The sequence below is a fragment of the Typopeltis vanoorti genome, chromosome 11 (assembly GCF_054136105.1).
Source record: "Typopeltis vanoorti isolate ZY-2024b chromosome 11, IOZ_Tvanoo_1.0, whole genome shotgun sequence".
In the NCBI taxonomy this organism is placed as follows: domain Eukaryota; kingdom Metazoa; phylum Arthropoda; class Arachnida; order Uropygi; family Thelyphonidae; genus Typopeltis; species Typopeltis vanoorti.
Genome location: NC_143559.1, coordinates 57,090,359 through 57,112,813, shown reverse-complemented (window position 1 = coordinate 57,112,813; position 22,455 = coordinate 57,090,359). Strand labels below are relative to the sequence as shown.

General features: G+C 34.3%; 1 protein-coding gene across 1 annotated transcript in view; it reads right to left on the bottom strand.

Annotated features, from left to right (window-relative positions):
* The window catches only part of LOC150101605 (eukaryotic translation initiation factor 5-like), a 217,072-nt gene that overhangs the window by 41,571 nt on the left and 153,046 nt on the right, over nt 1-22,455 (bottom strand). Inside the window, exon 8 of the mRNA XM_090400951.1 lies at nt 10,961-11,140. Coding sequence (XP_090257077.1) covers nt 10,961-11,140 — 180 coding nt within the window. The remainder of the gene's footprint in view (nt 1-10,960; nt 11,141-22,455) is intronic.

Genomic DNA, 22,455 nt, shown 5'->3' with positions numbered 1-22,455 from the left:
TCTAAGAGCACAAGCTGACTTATTTACCACGAACTTTTGATATGCTTTCTTCTTTTCCTTCACTGCCTCTTTAACTTCCTGTGTCCACCATGGAGTTCTGATTTTTCTATCCTTGCAGACAACCTGACCACGTGCCTCTCTGGCTGAATCAAAGTTTTCTTCAAGGCTTGCCACTGAATCTCTAAAGTTTGGTTCCTGTTCTCTAACTCTCATTTTTTCTTCAATAATCTTTGTATTTTAGTCTACATTTCACATTTGAGAGCTGCTCAACTTTTATTCACTTTAAAACTTTCTTACATGTTATTCTTTTCAATATGAAATTCGATTTTATCCTGCTCAAGACTAAATAGTGATCACTTCCAATTTCAAATCCTCTGTACGCTCTGGTGTCCTGCACAAGGGAGAAAACATCACTATCAACAATCATAGTCAATGAGCCTTTTCTTATTCCTTGCTTCTCCCCATGTGAATTTGGGCACATTTTTATGTTGGAACATAGTGTTAGTAATAACCAGTGTATATCATGAGCAGAAATCCAACAAGTATTTACCATTTTTATTAGCTTTGCTCTTTTCTCCAAATTTTCTCAAAATATTTTTGTATGTCTGACAATCATTTCCTACTATACTATTTAGATTCCCAACAAGGACCAAATTTTCCTTTTTCATTGTGTCAGTTGCTTTCTCTAAAACCTCAAAAATTCCTCCACTTCTACCTTAGTAGAACCTTCTGTGGGACCATAAGCACAAATAAGTCTGACTGTCCAATTCCCCATTCTGATATTTGCCCACATCCCTTTACTTGAGACTGCCTGCCATTCAAGAAGATTAGCCTCGTATTTTGTGTTGAATACAATGGCTACTCCTTTTCCTTGATTGTCATTTCCTGAATATAACATTTTGTATTTTTTGCTCAGAAAGATCTCGCCAGTTTTTGTCTTTTTTGTTTCAGTCACCCCTTTTATGTCGATCTGGTATTTATCTAATTCCTCAGCTAGCTCCATTTCTTTGCCATTCAGGCTTCTTATGTTGATAGTACCAATCTTTAACTCTGGTGATGTTGAGTTGGAGTGTGCTTTCAGATTTGTTCCAGTAGCTGACTTTTCGCTGTTCGTCCTGGTTCCCTGGCGAAAACAATGAGGGCTTTGTTTAACCAGGCGATGCCCCAGCCAGCATGAAATTTTGTCATGTTGCACCATCATTTTGTATATTGGTTTAAGCCAATAAGAATACGATTTGGTTGGCTGAATTCCAAATTGCCAGCCCATCCTCGTTCGTTCAGTATCCAGGTAGATACCAAACAGGGTGCACCACGAGAAGGTCAGGATTGGACATTAGGTCAGAAGCCCTGGTCGGTTCTCTGCATTCCTTTAAAGGCTATGTGGAGGTCTCCTCTCAGTTATACAGCTTTGACCCTTAAGCACCCCCCCCTCTTAAAATTCCAGTAAAACAAATTTGTGCCTATGGACCCACAGAAGGTTTTAATAAGGTAGAAGTGGAGAAACTCTTTGAGGCAGCTGACACACACACACACCAAAGTTAATCCTTGTTGGAAATCTAAGCAGCAAATGGTTACCAGGCATAAAACTGAATGTGAGAATTACAGAGGAATTTCTCTATTAAATGTTCCAGATAAGATTTATGCAGGCATACTTGTAAAGAGGTTGAAAAAGATTGTGGAAAAGAAACTTAAGAGAAGAATAAGCTGGATTCAGGTCAAATAGAGGTTGTTAAGATCAGGTGTTCACTTTACGATAAAGACTCGAGAGATCAGGGAAATATGACAAGGATCTGTACTTAAGTTTTGTAGATCTGGAAATGGCATATAACAAGATGCCCAGAGAAAAGCCTTTCAAAACATTACAATTATATAGAGTGAATGGAACATCATACAGAGCCATACATAATCTATATTTAAGTTTTCAGTCAGTAGTTAGAATTGAAGGAAATACAAGAAGATGGTTTGATGCAGAATCAAGGATAAGGCAAGAAAGAATGCACATTATCACCACTCTTATTAATCATCTATATGGATCACATTATGAAAGTAAGTGGCATTAAGTCTGATATTAGAATTGGAGATGTCAAACTTAGCTTTTTGCTTATGCAGATGATGTTGTACTCCTAAACACAGTGAGTGCAAGTCTCCAAGATTCACTAACTAAATTGAATAACAGGTTAACAAATTTGGCATGAAAATAAGCAATAAAAAGACCAAAACTATGAAAATAGGCAGGAGCATAGAAAAACTGCAGCTGCATTCTGAATGGAGATCCTATAGAACAAGTAAAATATTTCAGCTATTTAGGCACAGTTTTCAGTGAAGATGGTAGGTTAAATCTGGAAATAGACAACAGAAAAAGCAAAGCTGGTATGGTGGATAACCAGCTAAATAAATTTATATAGAATAAGAGAGAAATTAGTCAAAACACCAAACTAATAATATACAAAACAGTGTTTAAACCAGTTTTAAGTTATGAATCTGAGAGTTGTTACAAATAAAGTACTTGATCAAAGACTAGAGACCACAGATATGAGGATTCTGAGAAAAATTAGGGGACTGACTGATGGCATCAATGACAATCATATTAAAAATGAAAATATTAGAAAGGAACATGACATTGTGAAGCTTTCACAATGTTGGAAGAGCGTTATTGATTCAAATGAAGAATATATACTTGATTAAATTAGCAAGTGATTTATCTTTTATATCCTTTCAAAACTTAATGCTAAAAACGACATTACTTTTGGGATGACCTGATAGAAGAAAGGTTAGCAAAACAGGTGTTTGATGCCAGGAAAGAGACACAGAGGAAGACCAGAGTCCAGGTGGATGATTCTGTCAGAAGTGCCTTAGAAGTACGAAAGGTTAGATATGACAATATTGCAGTGCTGCTCACAAGCAAGGCTGATTTGGAGGAAAATTGTTGACAGGGGATTAATAATAATGTAACTTTAATCATGTAGTGGTGTCATAGTAACCTAAATAACCCTTGGGGGGGGGGGGGATTGATATATATATATATATATATTCCAAGGAAAGACCCTTAAATGATTCCATTTGACATTAAAAAACCTATTTGTATAATAGCACAACAGTCAGTGTTTGTAACTTGAACTCAAGTAACAAACACTGAATGTTACACTATCATATGAATAGGTATTTTGAATAAAGTGCCTCAAAGGAATTCATTCTGATTTTTAAGCTAGGTATCCACTTGGATGCTAATGAAGAAAGCTTTCCAATGGGGACTCTAAACCAAACCCCCCCCCCCCCTATATTCACTAAATCACATGCACCATGATATGATGGTATCAAGTGTGTGTGTGTGGCCAGGGAAACTGCTTAGGCTATGCAAGGCCTCCTAGTCATCAAATTCCAGTGAAACTTATTCAGGCTCAAAATTGCTGAAATGAAGAGGTTATAGAGCAAAACAGAACAGAACAGGCAAGATCCTTAATATTTATAAAACAATTTTTCAGGCACTGGGAATCAGATGAGGGGGAGGGGAGAGAATAACTATATTTAACACAATAGATCAAGCTAAACTCCTTGAATGATATTTCAAGTTAAAGCAAAAAAGAAACTGAACAAAGCATTTGCACTTATTTATGGTGCATAGAAGACATAACTAAACACCCTTGAGTGTACATAAGGAAATTGATGATGATGATGATAGAAGATATAGAATAAGCTTAAGAATTTGAATGAATGGAGATAGCAGTTGACACAGAAAATGTTTTGTGAAAATTCTGAGGAAAAAAAAGCAAAGCAGATAATGGCAAGTACCTGCTGACTCAAGCACAGATTTGTCATAACACCATATTCTGAAATAAAAATGAGTAGGAATTTATTTGAAGAAAAAAGTCTCGCATTATGTCTCAACACTGCTCCAAGATGTAGGAGGATAAACACCGAGAGATAACCTAGTTTAAAGCAAAATAAAAATGAGCATCCCACTGGAAAGAAAATGTGAAGTTTTTGAAAAGAAAGTTGAACAACCTCGGATCTAAACTTGACTAAAATTATAGCAAATACACTGCTTGGAAAGGGGTCAATGGACACCATAGTGAGAGGAACAAACAGCCATGGCACCCATCTTAATAAGATGTAGAACTTCCTTTTGATGTAATGCTACAGCATCTTGTGGGACATACTTTCCATAAGCATATGATAGTGATTCATGGAAATTTTGGAACATTCTTCCTGTAGGCATATAATGAGGTCCTGGATTGTTATGAGGCAGATGTCCCTTGACCTCACCCAATGCTCCAGTTCATCCCCCAGATGTTCAATAGGGTTGAGATCAAGGCTCTGTGGAGGCCAGTCAAGTCTGGTACGCACTCTGGTAAGACGTTCACTGGGCAACTGCCACACCCACACTCAATCTGCTTGGTAGATGGTGTAGTATGATTCATTGCTCCATAATACAGCTTTCCAAAAAACTTCCACATCCCAATGTACATGCTCTTTGCACCACTGAAAATGACACTGCATGTTACTACATTAACCAAAGTAACACTGCATGTTACTTCAGTTAATGTGGAGCTTGCATATTGCAGTCATACTATGGAAACCCATGTTGTGAGCCTCAGTTCTGAACATTTTTGTGCAGCTTGTGTTTCAGTCAATGCCCAGAAATCCGAATTCAACATGTTGGCCGACGAATGGCAGTTTTTAGCACTTCCATCTCTGGGATTGCTCAATTTGTCAACAATTTGCCGAACACATAGGCCTACAACATAGCATGCTATCACAATGACTCTTTCAAATTCCATTAGTTCCCTTCTCACAGCCATTTCACACGGACGCAGTTGCATCAACTTGGGAGTGTCATATTCCTCCAATTTATACTGGCAACAAATGTATGACTCATCACATGGCACCATGCACCTTGCCATAGGGGTGTCCGTTGACTTCTTTCCAAGCAGTGTATATGAATATTCTTGGCAAAAAATATGTAGGAAAACAAGAATCACACACTAGAGACTGTGTGAGAAACTCAGTCAGGAAAGAAAGCAGGTTGCCTGCAAGAAATTAAATTAATTCATGAAAACAAGACCAAAACTAAATTATAAAAAGATGTTTATTAATTGGCTTGTGTTTTGCTGGATTTTAAATCATCATCCTCTGAGCAAAACGTTACAGTTTACATACAACAATGAGTAAATGAAACAATTCAAATTGTAATAGACAAAAGATCTAGTCTTAATTTGACAGCTAACATTTTATCAAAGTATTACAACTGTGTAGGGGTTGATCACAAGATGACAGTCTCCCAAATTTGTGGTAGATGAATGCAACCATACTTAGGAGAATGTTTCATAGCTATGGCTGACTAAAAATAGTCTTTCTGATCTGTAACCACTTCTGTATAGCACACTGCTTTTCTTCCATGTAATCCTGTGTGAAGGGATGTTCAAAGCATAGTCTGCCAGTCCTGACTTGCCACAATAATAATGGTATTGAATGTATTTCTTATGTTTTCCAAGGTGAATGTCAACAGATCTTTGTCTGTCCATAATGGGCTAAGTCACAGGATATTCCAAAATATGCTAGAGAAAGAAGTTTGTCCTTTGGAGAGTGAATCAAAGTTGCTAATTTGTGTACTGTGAAGGTTATATTTTATTAGTACTTTGGTTATCTTTTCAAATGTACCTTGGATATATGAAATAGGAACAGTGGTTTGTTTTTGCATGTTTAAGGAAGGGAAAGTGGGGAGGGTAATAATATTTTATTATGTGGGAGTTGTAGCTACTGGCCAAAAAAAAAAAAAAAAAAACAAGACAAAGACAGTTGAGTTCTACAGAAAGGGCTGCACATCATTATATCAGATAATACTTACACATAAACCAGGGCTTTTAGAATGCTATACTGTTTTGGGTTGGATGATGTGATTGTTTATGTAGATATCTTCCACTGTGTTAGTTTTTAATAAATGGAAACAGTTAATTATCTGAAACGTAAGTGACTTATGCATAAAAAAAAGGGTGGGAAACAAACAGTTATTAGATTTTTATTATTCTATTATGATTATTCTAATGTGAAGTGAATTTGAGGTGGGGGGGGGGGATAAGACATCTGAAGTGTCTTATCCAATGAGACCAAATGGGAAAAGAGACATCAACAAAGCATAACCACACTAAGAGTTGGAAAGTAGCTGTAAGTACTTTGTTCTGAAAATATTCCATGTAAAAGTTAGCTAAGGGGGGTGATGGAAGGGGGGAACTGTTGCACTGCCACTGATCTGTCTATAGATTAATCAACTATAAAAATGGAGGGAAAAACTCATGTTAAAACTTAATTTATTGTAGAATTTTCTCCTATGAAGATGATGTAGGCATCTTCAATACAGGAAATTCCTTATATTTTCCTCCAGTTTTATAGTTGTTATTATGCCAACTCAGTATTCTGACAAAGAAACTGTCTAGATTTTTCCTTGCCAAATAAAGTAATCTGCATACATGGTAATAAACAATTCAAAGATATTCGAGTAGCAGTAACACTTCATTAAATCAAAGTGTCAGTTACTGGTACAGGGAAATGATTTTTTATACTAGTGATTTGAAATGACAGATTTTTTCACATACACACTTAACATAATATACTTAACAAGTATATCTGCCGAAAATTTGGGAGACTGCCATCTTGAGATGAATTTCTACACAACTATAATACTTCTTTTATACAACATTAAATGGTGCCAAATTAGGAATTTAGATCTCTTGTGATTTACAATTTAAATTACTTTTCACTTACTGTTGCATCCAAACTAACAAGTTTTGCTCTGAGAATGCTGGTTTGAAATCCAGCAAAATATGCCAGTTAATAAGGTGTAAAGTTTTTTTATAATAAGGTGATAAACCTTTTTACTACTTGGAAATATATGACTTCTGTATTAATTCAACCCTTAGTATCTATCTTCCTTGATCTGGCACCCATTAATGAGACCTTAATAAATATCTAAGACTTATCTGGGCAGTGACCCTCCCTTAATACTTAGCATTATGCACATCTGAAAGGAAGTGTGGTTTGCATTACGGGATATTAAGGCAACTGATCTGAAGTCATCAGCCTCTATATACAAGTAGTGCAGTTACGAATTACAAATTTGGTTTGCTTACACCTGAATAAAAGATTACACAAGAATATAATTTCTCAGCAAGTGTAATTTACTTTGTAACCAAGTGAAAAAACTCTACAAGACAATCTGGTTCCAACCCTCTTTTCCTATGTTGATAAAATCAACATCTTCAAACCACAATTACAGCTCTACTTCTATGCAAGATAATACTCTCATTAGTCTTGAGCAGGATAAAATTGAATTTCATACTGAAAAGAAGAACATGTAAAAACGTTTTAAAGCAAATAAAAGTTGAGCAGCTCTCAGATGTGAACTGTAGACTAAAATACAAACATTCAAGTTTGATAACAGGAACCAAACCAAAGAATTTGCCACTAGAGAGTCAGTGGCAAATTCTGAGGAAAACATTGATTCAGCCACAAAAGCAAATGATGAGGCTGTCTGCAAGGTTAGAAAATTCTGAACCACATGGTGGACACAGGAAGTTAAACAGGCAGTGAAGGAAAAGAAGAAAGCATATCAAAAGTTCCTGGCAAATAAGTCAGCTTGTGCTCTTAGACCAGTGCTTCCCAAACTTATGTAAAGGTCCCATTTGGAACAATTAAAATATTTCATGGCTCCAATCGAAAAAAAAACAAAAAACAAATTGTAATATAGATATATATTATTAAAATATTTATTATATTTATATTCGATACAGAACACACACAGCAAATATTGCAAAAAATCAAATGCAAATATTACATTTTTAGCATCTTACATACACATTTGCCATGGCACATTATCTTATATTTTTATATAGGTAGATAATATCTATCTTATTAGTCTTAAAAGATTTTAAATTTGTTTTTATTATTTCATTCCCACTCTCAACAAAACTAACGACCCCCACGGGGACAACGGCCCACAGTTTGGGAAGCACTGTCTTAGACAATATAGAGACAAATGAGAAAGCTAAATATTGTAAAACTAGCCATACAAAAGTCATGGGAAGACTTTGATATGAACCTAGAAAATAAATATCAAGAAGGTGCCAAAATATTCTAGAGGCTGTAGAAAAACATTTATGTATGGATGTATGGCAGAGTACTTACTTGATGTATGGAGTAATCACTTTGAAAAATTGCTAAATGAAATGAGCAGTGATGACAGCACAGTAGTAAAAAACACTCAACAGACATGCAATCAGGAATATATCCAACACTTGAAGTAGAAAAAGCCATCAAAAGCCTGAAATTTGGAAAGGCAGTTGCAGGATGATATTCAACCAGAAATGCTCAAGTATGGAGGTATAAGTGTCTTACAGTGGCCGCACTGCACTGTTCAGAAGGCCTGGACAGAGGGACGAATTCTGGATGATTGGAGTAGAGCTCTCATAGTACCCATATATTAAAAGGGAAATAAAACTGAAAAGCTATTTCCCTAATGAGTGTTCCTGGTAATATTTATTCAAGTATACTTGAAAAATGGTTGAGAAGGATTGTGGAAGGGAAGCTTGATAAAGAACAAGCTGAATTCAGGAAAAATAGAGGCTGTCAGGATCAAATTTTCACTTTACAACAAATAGTTGAGAAATCATGGGAATATAATAAAGATCTGCATTTAAGTTTTGTAGATCTGGAAAAGGCATATGACAGGGATCCAAGAGGAAAGCTGTTCAAAGTGTTACAGTTGCAATACTTAGTCTTTATTTGAGTTGTAAGGCAGCAGTTAGAATTGAAGGAAGTACAGGAAGGTTTTTTAATGTTAAATCTGGTGTGAGACAAGGATGTACATTACCCTCCCCCCTCACTGTTATTTATTATCTATATGGATCACATTATGAAGGAAAGTGGTATTAAACTGATATCAAAATTGTAGATGTTAATCTTAGCTGTTTACTTTATACAGATGATGTTATACTCCTAAACAAATCCAATACAAGTCTGTAAGATCCCCCGACTAAACTGATTAACTGTTGTAATAGATTTGGTACGAAGGTCAGCAATAAGAAGACAATGACAATGAAAATAGGCAAGAGCATTGAATATATCAACTGTATTGTGAATGGAGAACCTATAGAATAAATAAAACATTTCAGCTACTTAGGCACGATTTTTAGAGAAGATGGTAAATTAAATATGGAAATAGACAACAGAATCAATAAAGCTGGTATGGTAGGAAGTCAACTGAATAAAATTTGTATGGAGTAAGAGAGAGATTAGTCAAAACACTAAATTAGCTGTATGCAAGACTGTATTGAAACCAAGTTTAATTTATGGATCTGAGAGCTGGGTTAGAAATAAAACACTTGACCAAAGACTAGAGACTGCAGATATGAGAGTCCTGAGAAAGATTAGAAGCATGAACAGATGGCATCAATGGCAATATTATATTAAAAACAGGGATATTAGGAAAGAAATTGACATGGTTAACATCCATGAATGTGTTAGCAGAGGTAATCTCAGGTGGTATGGTCACTTAAACAGAATAGGAGAGGAAAGATTAGCAAAACAAGTGTTCTATGCTAATTGGCAAGGAAAAGACCCAGAGTAAGACCAATATACAGATGGATTGATACAGTAAAAAGTGCCTTAGAAGATAGAAATATAAGATCTGATAATGTTGGAGTCTTGACAGGTAACATATTGATTTGGAGGAAAATTGTAGATAGGAAGTAAGTAATGGTGTAAGTTTTTCAAGTAATACTATCATATCCTGTGCACCCCTTGAGGGTACACATCACGAATTTGATGATGATGCAAGATACTTATTTTTAGTGTAATAAAAATAAAATGCATTCAAAAAATTGTTTATTTTTAATATTAAATTTTGAAACAAACTGATTTTCCCCCTTTTCCCCCCATTTGGTAGCTACAGTTCACTTAAGCTTTTCTTATTTCCATCAGCAAATTCCCAACAGCAACAGCACATTTTCCCAAAGGAACACATTAAATGATAACACATTTAGTTTTAAAAGTAATTTTGACTGAACTTAGCATTAACAGTGGACAACAAAATCAAGCTGACCCACAAGCAGGTTGCCTAGCAATTTTTTTTTTTTTTTTAAATACCATTTTTAGCTTTCCATCTGAAAAATGTTGGTCCATTTCAATCTAGAATCAATTTTGTCAACAAAATTTATAATGTCAAAACTGAAAAATGCAAAATTTAAACTTCATCCAGCAGAAAGAAAAACTGTGATCCAGAAATGTTTTAATCACGGAGCAACATTAAAATGGCTTTTCTGACAATATATAAGATCTCTCCTAACATCCATCAAAAAACCTCTACATCCTTCCATAAAAAAGTAGACAAAATTCATTGCTCTTGTGGCATTTGCTATTTTAGGCAGGACAGAAGTTGAGATAAAAAAAAAAGCTCAGATCAGGATTAGCCTTCCTTACAACAAATACAGGCTACCAAGTAGTTTGGCAAGAAACAGAAATGTCATATTAATGCTCTATATCTCCAGACAATGTAATAAAAACCAAGGTTTAATCTACACCAAGTCTGTTCTGCATTCATCAAAAATTAACAACCACTGAAGTGGGATATGACACAGACTGTGACAGCAACAACTAGCATTGTTCCAACGCATATTAGTTAATACAATGCTTCTCCCCCCCCCCCCACCACTTTGTTCATATGTACTAGTTTTGAAGTTTTGATAACATCTGCTGTGTGTAATTTTTTTTTTAAAGTCTTTTTATAAAAGTCTTGTACCCTGATGATTAAGTGATGACTTACAAAACATGTCAGGCTATATTGTCTATTTTAATAAATCTGTAATGTTTAGAAACATGGTTTCAATACAACAACTTAAACATTTGCTAAACCACAGAAGTATTTGTGATCAGCAAGTTTTCTTTTCTAAGTAATATCTTTAAAACATACCTTTACAAATTTATAGAACATATCTAATCTTTCTTGAACAGATTTCTCCAAATCATCATTTAACATTAATCCTTTTGCACCAGTAGAAAGAGCCTCCATTCTTTTTGCCACTGCATCAGCACCAGTATCTTCACACCAATCTCCATCATCATCATTGTCAAAATCATTATTTCTGGTATCCTAAAAGAGAAAGAATTATACTGAACAGTGGAAATTTTATATGCAACATATGAAAATTATTCAATTCAAGTTTTTTATTGAAGGTTCCAGTAACACTGATAACTGAAGTTACTGAATGAAGAGGGGGGGGGGGAATTCAAGGATTCAATAAAAAATGAAAGTAAAATTTTACACTCCACTCAGTGTAAACAGCATACATAAGATCAACTGAAAGCCTAGTTTTAACTGCATATATATATATATATTGAACATGAAAGAACCTTATATATGATTAACAATTATCATCAGAAAATGTATACAACTTGTTTGTTCTCCATGTATGGGCAATGTGCTTATAATAAAACTTATTATCCAGATGCAGGGTTAGCTCTAAAATTTGACTGTAAGAGACCATTTATGTAAATCATGCAGTAAAATAGATTAGGGAAAAATCTGTAGAAAATATTAAGAGAAAAATGTGAGGTGAAAGAACATAAGACCATTGCTTGCAGAAAATGTCAAAATGCTAGAAAAACATTGCATGTGTAGAGGAAGCAAAGTTTTCTAGTTCTGGAAAATAGTTCTCTCAACAATTTGGTTTAAAACAACCATTTGCTTTGACTATTATTTGACACACAAAAAATATTTTAAATAAAACATATGCTGCATCATATGCAGCAGCATTTTTAGACTGAGGATAAAGAAAAAGGAGTATTTTTTTTTTAAATAGATATTTCTGCTGAAATTGGTTCATCTCATATCTATTTAAATAGATATGAGATGAACCAAGCTATTCAACTAGATTCACAGATGAGATTTTACTTAAAAAGATGTGAATGAACAGTATATACTTGATTGAACAACTTCTGGACTGAGCAATGATGGTCAGTACAAGGATCCATCTACTAGGTATAAGCAGAACAGAATCTAATGGATCATTCACTATTTCAAAGTTGCAGTTTGCATTACTAAATAATATCCAGTCAAGTATCAGCCTCTGTGTTACTGTGTGCAGAGGAGGGGAGAAACATGTTCAAATTAATGCAAACCACAAAAACTTGCAGAAACCTTCAAAATGTTAAAACAAATAAAGAGGACACAATGAGCAGAACTCAAACATTTTTTTTTTTTAACTGAGTGATGCAACTCCAGCAGATGCCAACATTCAAACAGTGCATTATGAATTCATTAATTCATTCCGGTCACTTAAAATTTCTATTCAGATATTCTGCAGCATCTAATAGAAAATGCCCAGTGCAAATGATGCAATAACGATGCACAAGAAATTCAATTTCCCACCAGAAATATGCTCCTGCCTACTCCAATTTGTCTGGCATCAATTAAGCACAAATATTCATAAAAAAATTAATTAAAATGTACACCTTGCTTTATCAAGTACAAAATCCAAGACTTGCCGTATCAAGTCACAAGGGAACTGTATGGAACAGCAGGTCTGTGCCATTATCTTCTTAATATCCTATGCCTCCTCAGGTTCAGTCACTACATTAGCTTTACCCAGATGATATGCTTGCAAACAACACTCCCTAATTCATTTATCGTATAAGATGAGGCCTAAATTTTAGGCTATTTTTAGGTTTTAAGCTTATGTGGGTTGTATAAGATGACCCCCAATTTCTTCTTTCTTGTATTAATGCAACATTAGGTATTGTTATATCCATTATTTTTATATCTATGCATATCCGTTATTTTTTGAATAGCATAGATTTAGTATTTACACGAATTACCATAATTAAAAGTAATTAGCCCCAATTTTAATTATTAATTTTGCTTTTTTTTTTTTAATTTTAGAATTGAAATTATCATTTAAAATCATGGAAACAGCAACAAAACGAAGACAGTATGAAGCTAGATTTAAAATAAGGGTAATTGAAATGGCAAAGCAAACTAATAACTGTGCTGCTGCAAGAAAGTTTGGCATAACCGAGAAGATGGTAAGAGAATGGAGGAAGAAAGAAGATATTTTAAAAAAATTGCCAAAGAAAAAATGTGCAATGAGAACGGGGATCACCCAATGGCCGCAACTGGAAAATCAGGTTGCAGAATGGGTATTCGAACAAAGACAGAATGAGCATATGCACTAAAATTGTCAAGATTGAATCTGGATGAAAGTATAGAATTTCAAGCTACTTCAGGATGGTGTAATCGTTTTATGAACAGACAATCTGGTAATACGACAAAAAACGAAAATTGCTCAAAAACTACCAGCAGATCTTTACCAAAAACTTACCAGTTTCCATAAATTTATTATTCAGTTCAGACAAGAACAAATTTCTATTATCAAATATTGGAAATATGGATGAAACTCCTATGAGCTTTTATATGATAAGCAATAAAAACAGGAGTCTAAAAGGTAGTAAGAGTGTGCTAGTTCGAAGTACAGGTCATGAAAAAACAAAGTTTACAGTTGTGTTGCCATGTTTGGCTGATGGAACCAAGTTAAAACCAATGATTATCTTCAAAACATAAAACTAAACCCAAGATAAAATTTCCTTCAGGTGTTTTTGTACATTTTTACGAAAAAAGAATCGATGGAAGAAAATGGAGTGAAATTATGGATAAATAATGTGTGGAACACACGACCACCTGGTCACGTGTTCCACACATTCCATGTTCCACACTAATAAACTGCATTTCTTCTAATGAAGAAATGCAGTTTATTAGTATGGGATATGTTTCGTAGTCATTTAACTGAGAATACCAAGTCTTCTAGAAAAAAATAACACAAAAATTGCTCTTATACCAAGTGGTTTAACTTCTATATTGCAACCACTGGATGCCTGCTTGTACAAACCATTTAAACATGTGATCTTCAAATGGTTTGTGAGAAGAGTGGAATAATTGGATATTGACTGGTGAAAAATCATACACAAACAGTGGATCTATGTGCACTGCATCACTTGATATGTTGTGCAATTTTGTGATCAAAGCATGGAATAAAGTAAAAGTAGAGACTGTAATAAAATCATTTAAAAAGTGTGGTCTCTCTAATCTTATGGATGGTACAGAAGATGATCCGTTGTGGGACACTGATGATGAAAAAGAAATCAATTCACCGGAATCAAACTGGGATCCATATGACAATCATTTAAACAATGAATCTGAAGAACTATTTTCAACAGATGAAGAAAATTAACATGAAAATTGAAGTTAATAATTATTTGTTTTTTTAAGACTTACATCTATTGTAATATTTTAAATAAATTTATGTAACAAAAATTTAATCTGATTTGTTTATAAACAATGCCTATTTCTTATATAATAATTTATTGTAACTACCTAAATGTTGATCCAAGAAATTAAGCTTCCCTTTTTATACTCGCCATATAAGACAACCCATGATTTCGAGGGGTTTTCCTGTAGTATTTGAGAGTCGTCTTATACTGACATATACGGTAATTACTGTTATCTTATCAGCGTTCATTAAAGTTATCCTTCCATAATCAAGTCATTCCTTCTTTTGCTTACCATGGTGGAAGAACTGTGGGATTTCCTCTGGCTTGCTCAGCCAATTTTCTCAATCTGATTTTGCCTTCCTCACCATGCTGGTCACTCTTCATGCCTGTACATGATATTGCTCATTATCCCATTGATCATCATAATCCACTTGACTCCTTATGCCCTATTGAAATCTTTTGCAACTCCTGCTTAATGATGATGATGCTACTCGTCAATTTAACTTCCATCTGATTTATCCTACTAACCCTAAGTATGCAACCAGATACTACTTTCCTTTTTATTACTCCCATGACTATTGCTAATGCATTCTTAACAGCCATGTCACTGTTAATAATGCTGTCCAGCTCCAAACACACTAAACTAACTTATCTTCCTTCATCCAATCCATCTTTATTCTTTGGAAAAATCTCCCACTCATGAAAGATATCAGGATATATTTTTCTCCTTAATCACCTGCCTATATGTCATTGTAGTGTTATAGGTCTTGTGACCTTTCACATGTGGGATCATAATCTAGATCATTGTTGATAATGATATTATGCTAGTTCAGGATATAGTGTACAAAGGATTTGAAATTGGGAGTAACCATCACTTAGTTCTAAGTAAGATAAAAATGAATATCACATTGAAAAGAAAGTCTATAAGAAAGTTTTTAAAAATAATTAAAGTTGAACAGCTTTGACTTGACTAAATTTTATTGAAGAAAATATAAAACAGTTTGAAAACAAGAACCAAACATTGGGGTATCAGTGGCAAACTGAAGAAAACATTGATTCAGCTAGGGAGGCATGGTGGTGAAGTTGACTGTAAGAATAAAACAATAAGAACACCATGGTAGAAAACAAAGCTAAGGAAGCAGTCCTGGAAAACAAGAAAGCTCAACAAAAGCTGTTAGCAAATAAGTCAGCAGATTCAGTAAAAAAATACAGAGAAAAGCTATGTGTAAAAGTAACTAAATAGAAGTCATGGGAAGACTTCATTAAGAACATAAAAGATAAATATTAGGTAGTAAAATTTTCTTAGACTATTAAAAAAAACTTGGAAATGGAGGGAAGAGAAAAGAACATAAAAGTGACATGAAAACTGAAGACAAGGATATCCTAAATGTCTGGGACATCTAGGATATCTACTTTGAAAGGAAATGAAACAAGCAGTGAGGCGTTTTTCTTCGAGTGAGGGGTTATTATAACTGGAGATATCACAGCTCTTTGCTTTATGCAGATGTACTCCTCAACACATCCAGGGCAATTCTCCAGGATTCTCTAGCTAAATTGGATAACCAGTGTAACAAATTTAGAATAAAAACCAGAAATAAAAGGACCTAAATTATGAAAATAAGCAGGAACATAAAACTTCAGAATCTGTATTTTCAACTAGTGACAATACACATATGACGAACCTATGGCAAGCATGCCAACGATTTACAGGTGATATCCTTTTATACACTTATAAATTATTCACTTTTTTTTAAAATTATTACAATACGTACAAGTTAAATTTTGTTTTACACGAGAGAGCAGCCATAAAGACGTGCATATGATTGGTGCAGCATTAACAAAAGATCACGCGACCCAAAGACAAAGGCAACCGACAAATTGTTCAGTTGAAATGCTAATTCTCTTCACCCGAATTCCATAACATCTGGAACTGTCATAACAACATTTACTATATATTTCCTAGTTTTAACACATTCACGACGGGGTGTCGCTTATCATTCCGACGGAACTTCTCAATACCAGCAGGCTCAACTCACAAACAGTTTCAACCCTTGGTTGAATTTTATTCCTGCTTGTTTGGGTTGAGCTGGCAGGCAAACTCACACATGCATTATATGTACAGTGACCATATTTTTTTTTTGGAGAATATAAAGGACAAATCAGAAATTGTTTCATAATAAAAAAAAAGGTTGCATTTATTTGTTTCACTAAAACTAAAAACTTTATAACATTTATTGTAAAATAAAAGCATATACACAGCATTTTAAACAATCATATTATTACTTAAAAAAATTTAATTTTGATACTTTATACAAGAATGAACTTTTTTTTTTAATAAATCAGGTATTGTGTTTTAAAAATTCATAAAACTATCCAATTCATGTCAAAGTTCCATTTGGTATAAATGCATGCTTACAATGTTTCAATTTTTATTTGGTTTTTTCCACTGGCCCACATATTTTTCACCAATAAAAATACTTGTTCAGTGGGGGCATTAGATCCAAGGAGACATAAGCAAAATTCAACGATTTTTAAAAGATACGTTTATCTACGAAATATTTAAAATATTCAACCCTACTATGTCATTTTGTTGCCATTCTTCGATCTTTTCACTGGTGACAAACTTTTAATATACGAAACTTCATCAAATAGTTTGCCATCATTTATATTTAAGTTCCAGTGACTGGAAATGAATAAAACACTTTCCTTAATCTTCGACCACAGAGGGATTTCTTGTAGTAGGACCCATTCAAATACTTCCATTTCTACGAAACAGCTGTCCCAGTTATTTAAATAATCAATGCAGATTTGGTAAAATTTATGAATTGCATCTTTAAATATGTTGGCATCAATATTCAATTTACTATTTCAATTCACAAAATAAAGGACAAAATGGCCATTTTAGAAAAATAAAGAAATCTAAAGGACAGAGAAGTGAAATAAAGGACGTATGGTCACTGTAATTATATGGCATATTTCAATTCATGGTAGAATTTTATTTGAAGTTTGTCTTTGTGATCTGTCATAATGGCATCGAGAATTTCAAATGCAATAAAACAAACACTTATTTCATGTAATTGAAAAATTGGACAATATTTTTAGTTAGATACTGTGTTTCAGTGCAACATATGGTTGCACTGAATAATAGTGCAATTAGAGACAGCTGGAATAAAAATGGCGCTAGCTAATGAATCACTATTTGTTGAGAAATATATTACACAGAATGCAAAAGCCTCTGTACCTTATTCAGGGATACTGTATAAGGTACAGAGTTAATCTACACTTGTTTTTCTTGTATCTGCAGTATAATGGCTTTGGGAAGTGTGTGTTTTTAACCGGGGGAGGGTGAGTTACTATCCCCTTGACGTGAACATGTTTAAGCATTTTTCGTGTGCAAGGTAATACGCAAAACTTTTTGATGTCTTTTTTCGTACAGTAAAATCAGGAGTGCGAGGACAAGTTATATTCGAGTAAATACGGCAAGCATTTCGCCGACAAGTTGAGATTCCCCTGCTCAGCTGACTTCTATGCTGGGTTACAATGCATAAACATTTTTCTCACTACCGTTTTATTTTTTTAAACTAACATTAAAATCAATTTAATAATACAATAATCTATTTTATATGGAATAATATTATAAATAAAATATTATTTATAATTATGGATATTATTTCTGGGAAAACTCCCATGTTACTCCTCTTAACAAACTATTATATTTACGGCTATTTTGCCTGCCTTCTGTTTAGGAGTGCCCCAGTTTAAATGTCATTGGCTTTTTACTCACGGATTCTTAGGGCATTGTAGATGCATATTTACCAATAAATATATGTAGCATAAAGGAATAGAAATTTACACATACCTTTTTCTGGGTGTTGTGGCTTTTCTTCTTTCTGTGATGTGCAAACTACTGCAGTTAGGGTGTTTTTGGAAGGAAGTGTGTGGGGGAGGGGGGGCTAGGCCATCTGGAAGAATTAAAATAGAAAAAATCCGGGTGTTTTTTTGTATAATATATTATTAGAGATGGGTGGAGTGTTTCTTTTTATATTAGACGACGACCAAGCATAGTCTAAACGGACCGCACCCCATCAACCCCCTCCCTCAAAAAATCAGTTGCTGTTTTCAACCCCTTTCGCCCTTTCCCACCCTATATATATATATATATATATATAAAAACACTCTGCCCATCTCTAATAATATAATATATATATATTATACAAAAAAATACCCGGTTTTTTTCCATTTTCTATTTTAATTCTCCCACATTGCCTAGCCCCCCCACACCCACTTCCTTCCAAAGCCACAACACCCAGAAAAAGGTATGTGTAAATTTCTCTTCCTTTATGCTACATATATTTATAGTAAATATACATCTACAATGCCCTAAGAATCCGTGAGTAAAAAGCCAATGACATTTAAACAGGGGCACTCCTAAACAGAAGCAGGCAAAATAGCCATAAATAATAATATTATTTATAAAATATTACATATTATAAATTAATTAATAGATTTTCTATTTTTCCTATACTAAAAACTGTCCAGCATGTCAGCAACTCGATTTGTAAACTTTTAGCACACGCACATAAAAAGGTTCGCCACCACTGCACTAGTAGAAAATATTCAAGAGGAATGCAAACAGAAGTGTGTGTGTGTGTGTATATATATATATATATCAATACTTGAGGTAGGAAAAAAGCTGTCAAAAGTTTGAAATATGGAAAGGTGCAAATAGATACTTGACCAGAAATACTCAAATATGGAGATATAAAAGTTTTGTGGCCACTGCATGATTCAGAAGGTCAAATTCAAGATGAAGACAGAAGAGCTCTCATAATTCCATCTATTAAAAAAAAAAAAAAAAAAAAAAAAAAAAAGGAGGAGGGAATAAAGCTGAATGTGAGAATTATAGAAGGATTTCTCTACTGAGTGTTCCAGGTAAGATTTATGCAAGCTAAATAAGGATGAGAAAAATTGTTCAACTTTTTTGAAAAAAGTTGAGAAATCATGGGAACACAAGAATATCTGTATTTGAGTTTTGTACATCTGGAAAAGACATACAAGGTGCCTAAGAGTTAGAATTGAAGGGAATACGGAAAATTGTTTGATGCAAAATCAAGAAGATATGGATGTACATTATCTTCACTCTCATCAACGTCGACTGTATTATGAAAAAAAGTCATTAAACCCCTGATATTAGAACTGGAGATATCACAGCTCTTTGCTTTATGCAGATGTACTCCTCAACACATCCAGGGCAATTCTTCAGGATTCTCTAGCTAAATTGGATAACAAGTGTAACCAATTTAGAATAAAAACCAGAAATAAAAGGACCTAAATTATGAAAATAGGCAGGAACATAAAACTTCAGACAGACGTTGCATCACTCCTGATCATTCACACTGTGGTGCCCCAGGAACAAATTCGCGGTGGATAATTCCAATAGCATTGAAAAATAAAACAATGACCACTGTCCTCACCCGTGACATTCCATGCCACTCCATGCCCTGGCATTTCATTTCCAGATCAAACTGAAAACATCAACTTTCATCATGAGAGACAAATTTCTTGCAACACGTGGTCTTGATCAACTGCATGGATGAAATTTTAACATGCAACCCAGTGCTCTCTTTGTCCATGTGTCAATGTGTGCAGCACAAACGTCTAACAAATCTTCCTCTTGTGCAAATCTAAGCTTTATCTGGAAGTTTCCTTACTGACATCAAGCTGTACAAGCAAGTAGCCTAGTGGTTATTTGCCTGTCATGAGCAATTTCCCTAGCTTTCACCACATTTTCATTTGTCCATGCAGAAACTGGCCATCCACAGCATGGTTCATCCTCTAGGGATTCCTTCCCCCCTTTTTAAATGTTGAAAACTAGTGGAACACCTGTGCATTGCTCAGATAGTCATTGCCATAAACATTTTTTTTTTTTTTTTTTTTTTAAAGGTATTGGTACACTTCTATAGTGGTTTTTCATAATTTACAGTAAAATTTTATCACAGCTCTTTGCTCCATGACAATTTCTGAAATGCTCCACTCTCACACACTCTTATTTCAACAGTATCCACACGAAAACTTACTGAGAAATTTCTGATCTGGACAGTGGCTAATCATTAATAACACCAGTTAGAGACAAAAGATCTAGTACAGATTAGTTTAAGATACAAGTGGAATCTGAAACAGTAAGTGACCACCTAAATGCATAAGACAAAATGAAAATCACAGTAAGAAGAAAGTCCACAAAAGTTTTGCAGAGAATAAAACTTTCATATGTGAACTGTATAGCTGACCAAAAAATACATCTTCAGATGCATCACCACCCTCCCAGTTTTGCTGTTTGCAAAATGAAAAATCCTGCCACCTCTGAGAGTGACCTTCAGCTGAGAAGCCTTTACAAGAGTTAGTATCCTAAGATACCAATTACGATACTTAGCATCCTAAGAGAGAATATAATAAGAATCTCTAAGCTCTGTTGATCACAAAAAACAATACTGATGAAGTTTTCCCTTATCACCTTATACATACTAATTTGGAAATCAACCAGAATTGTAGATGAAGATGATCTTATGTTAAATGTGATTTAATAAAGATTATGCATGCTATTGTTATTGATATGGGTGACATTAAGAAAAATGAATCTTTTGATATTCAAATAGGAGATATTAAGCCAGTTCTTTGCTATATACAGATAGTACAGTTTCATTGAAATGAAAGGTAACTTTAAGTAGGCATTTAACTAAGAATTAATGCAACAGAAACTTAAGTTAAAGTTAAACTGCATAAAATTTTCTTACACTTATCAAGAGAATCTCCAGTATGAATTCCAAAATTAAACAAGCAAATATAGTATAATTAATGAATCAACAAAGAGAACATGTGTCACATGAATAGAGTAACAGAGTCCAAACTGCTCAAGTTCTAATGACATTTTTATAATGTCAAGGTCAAGCTGTGCAAAAACCTTCCAGCAAGGGGGGAATAAGTTAAGCTCATCACATGTATTCAGATCAAGTTTGTGATCTGAATACATGTGATGAGCTTTTCCGGAACATAATCTTTGATCTGAGCTCAGATCAAAGATTATGTTTGAAAGTTTTTTTCATTTGGTTATACTACAAATTAAAGATGCCAAGAAATTATATTCTTGGTTTTATCCTTTATTCAAGTGTAAGCAAACAAAGTTTGCACATAAAGTTACTTCACGACTGGGTCAGTTGTATATAGAGGCTAGATACTAAGACAACTGATTTCACATCAAACGTCTTAGTATCCCATAATGCAATGCACATATCCTTATGGACATGTATAATGCTATGCATTATGAGAAGGGTCACTACCCCTAGACTGGTTTCAATCTTTATTGAGGTCTCATCAGTTAATACTAAGCCAATTGAGGTGAAGTTATTAACCTCTATATACAAGAACCCAGTTGTGAAGTAACTTCATGCACAAACTTAGTTTGCTTACACATGGATAAAGGAAACCAAGAATATATGAGGTATGACAATTCCTGGAATGCATCTGTAAAAAACCTACGTTCAGAACTATACATTAGTGGCTACAAAGTAGTCCCCTTGCACATTTATACAGTGAGTTAGATGGCGTTCCCATGTTTGGAAACAGATCTGGAACTATTTTTCCGGAATACTCGAGTTCCTTTATCACATTATGGTGAATATCAGTAAAATCAGAAAATCTTCATCCTTTTAGCACAGTCTTTAATTTTGGAAAAAACCAGAAATCACAGGAAGCTAAGTCGGGTGAATAAGTAGGATGATCTAATTTGGTATCAATTTTTTGGCCAGAAACTCTCTCATGATGAGCACACTATGTCGTGATGGATGATCCAATTGTCAGGCCACATTTCAGGTCTTTTTCTCTGAACAGAATCTCTTAATCTTTTCAGCACCTCTAAATAGCACTGTTGATCGATCGTTTATCCCTGGTCAATGAATTCATAGTGGACTAGCCCCTTGTGATCAAAGAAACACACAAGGTCTTGAACTGCAAACATGACATGCGTGCATTTTTTTGGCTGTGGCGAACTCAGGGTTGTTCACTGCATGCACTGGCATTTTGTTTCAGGATCGTACTGGAAACACCAGGTTTCACTCCATAATTACTCTCAGAAACGTGCTTATTTGC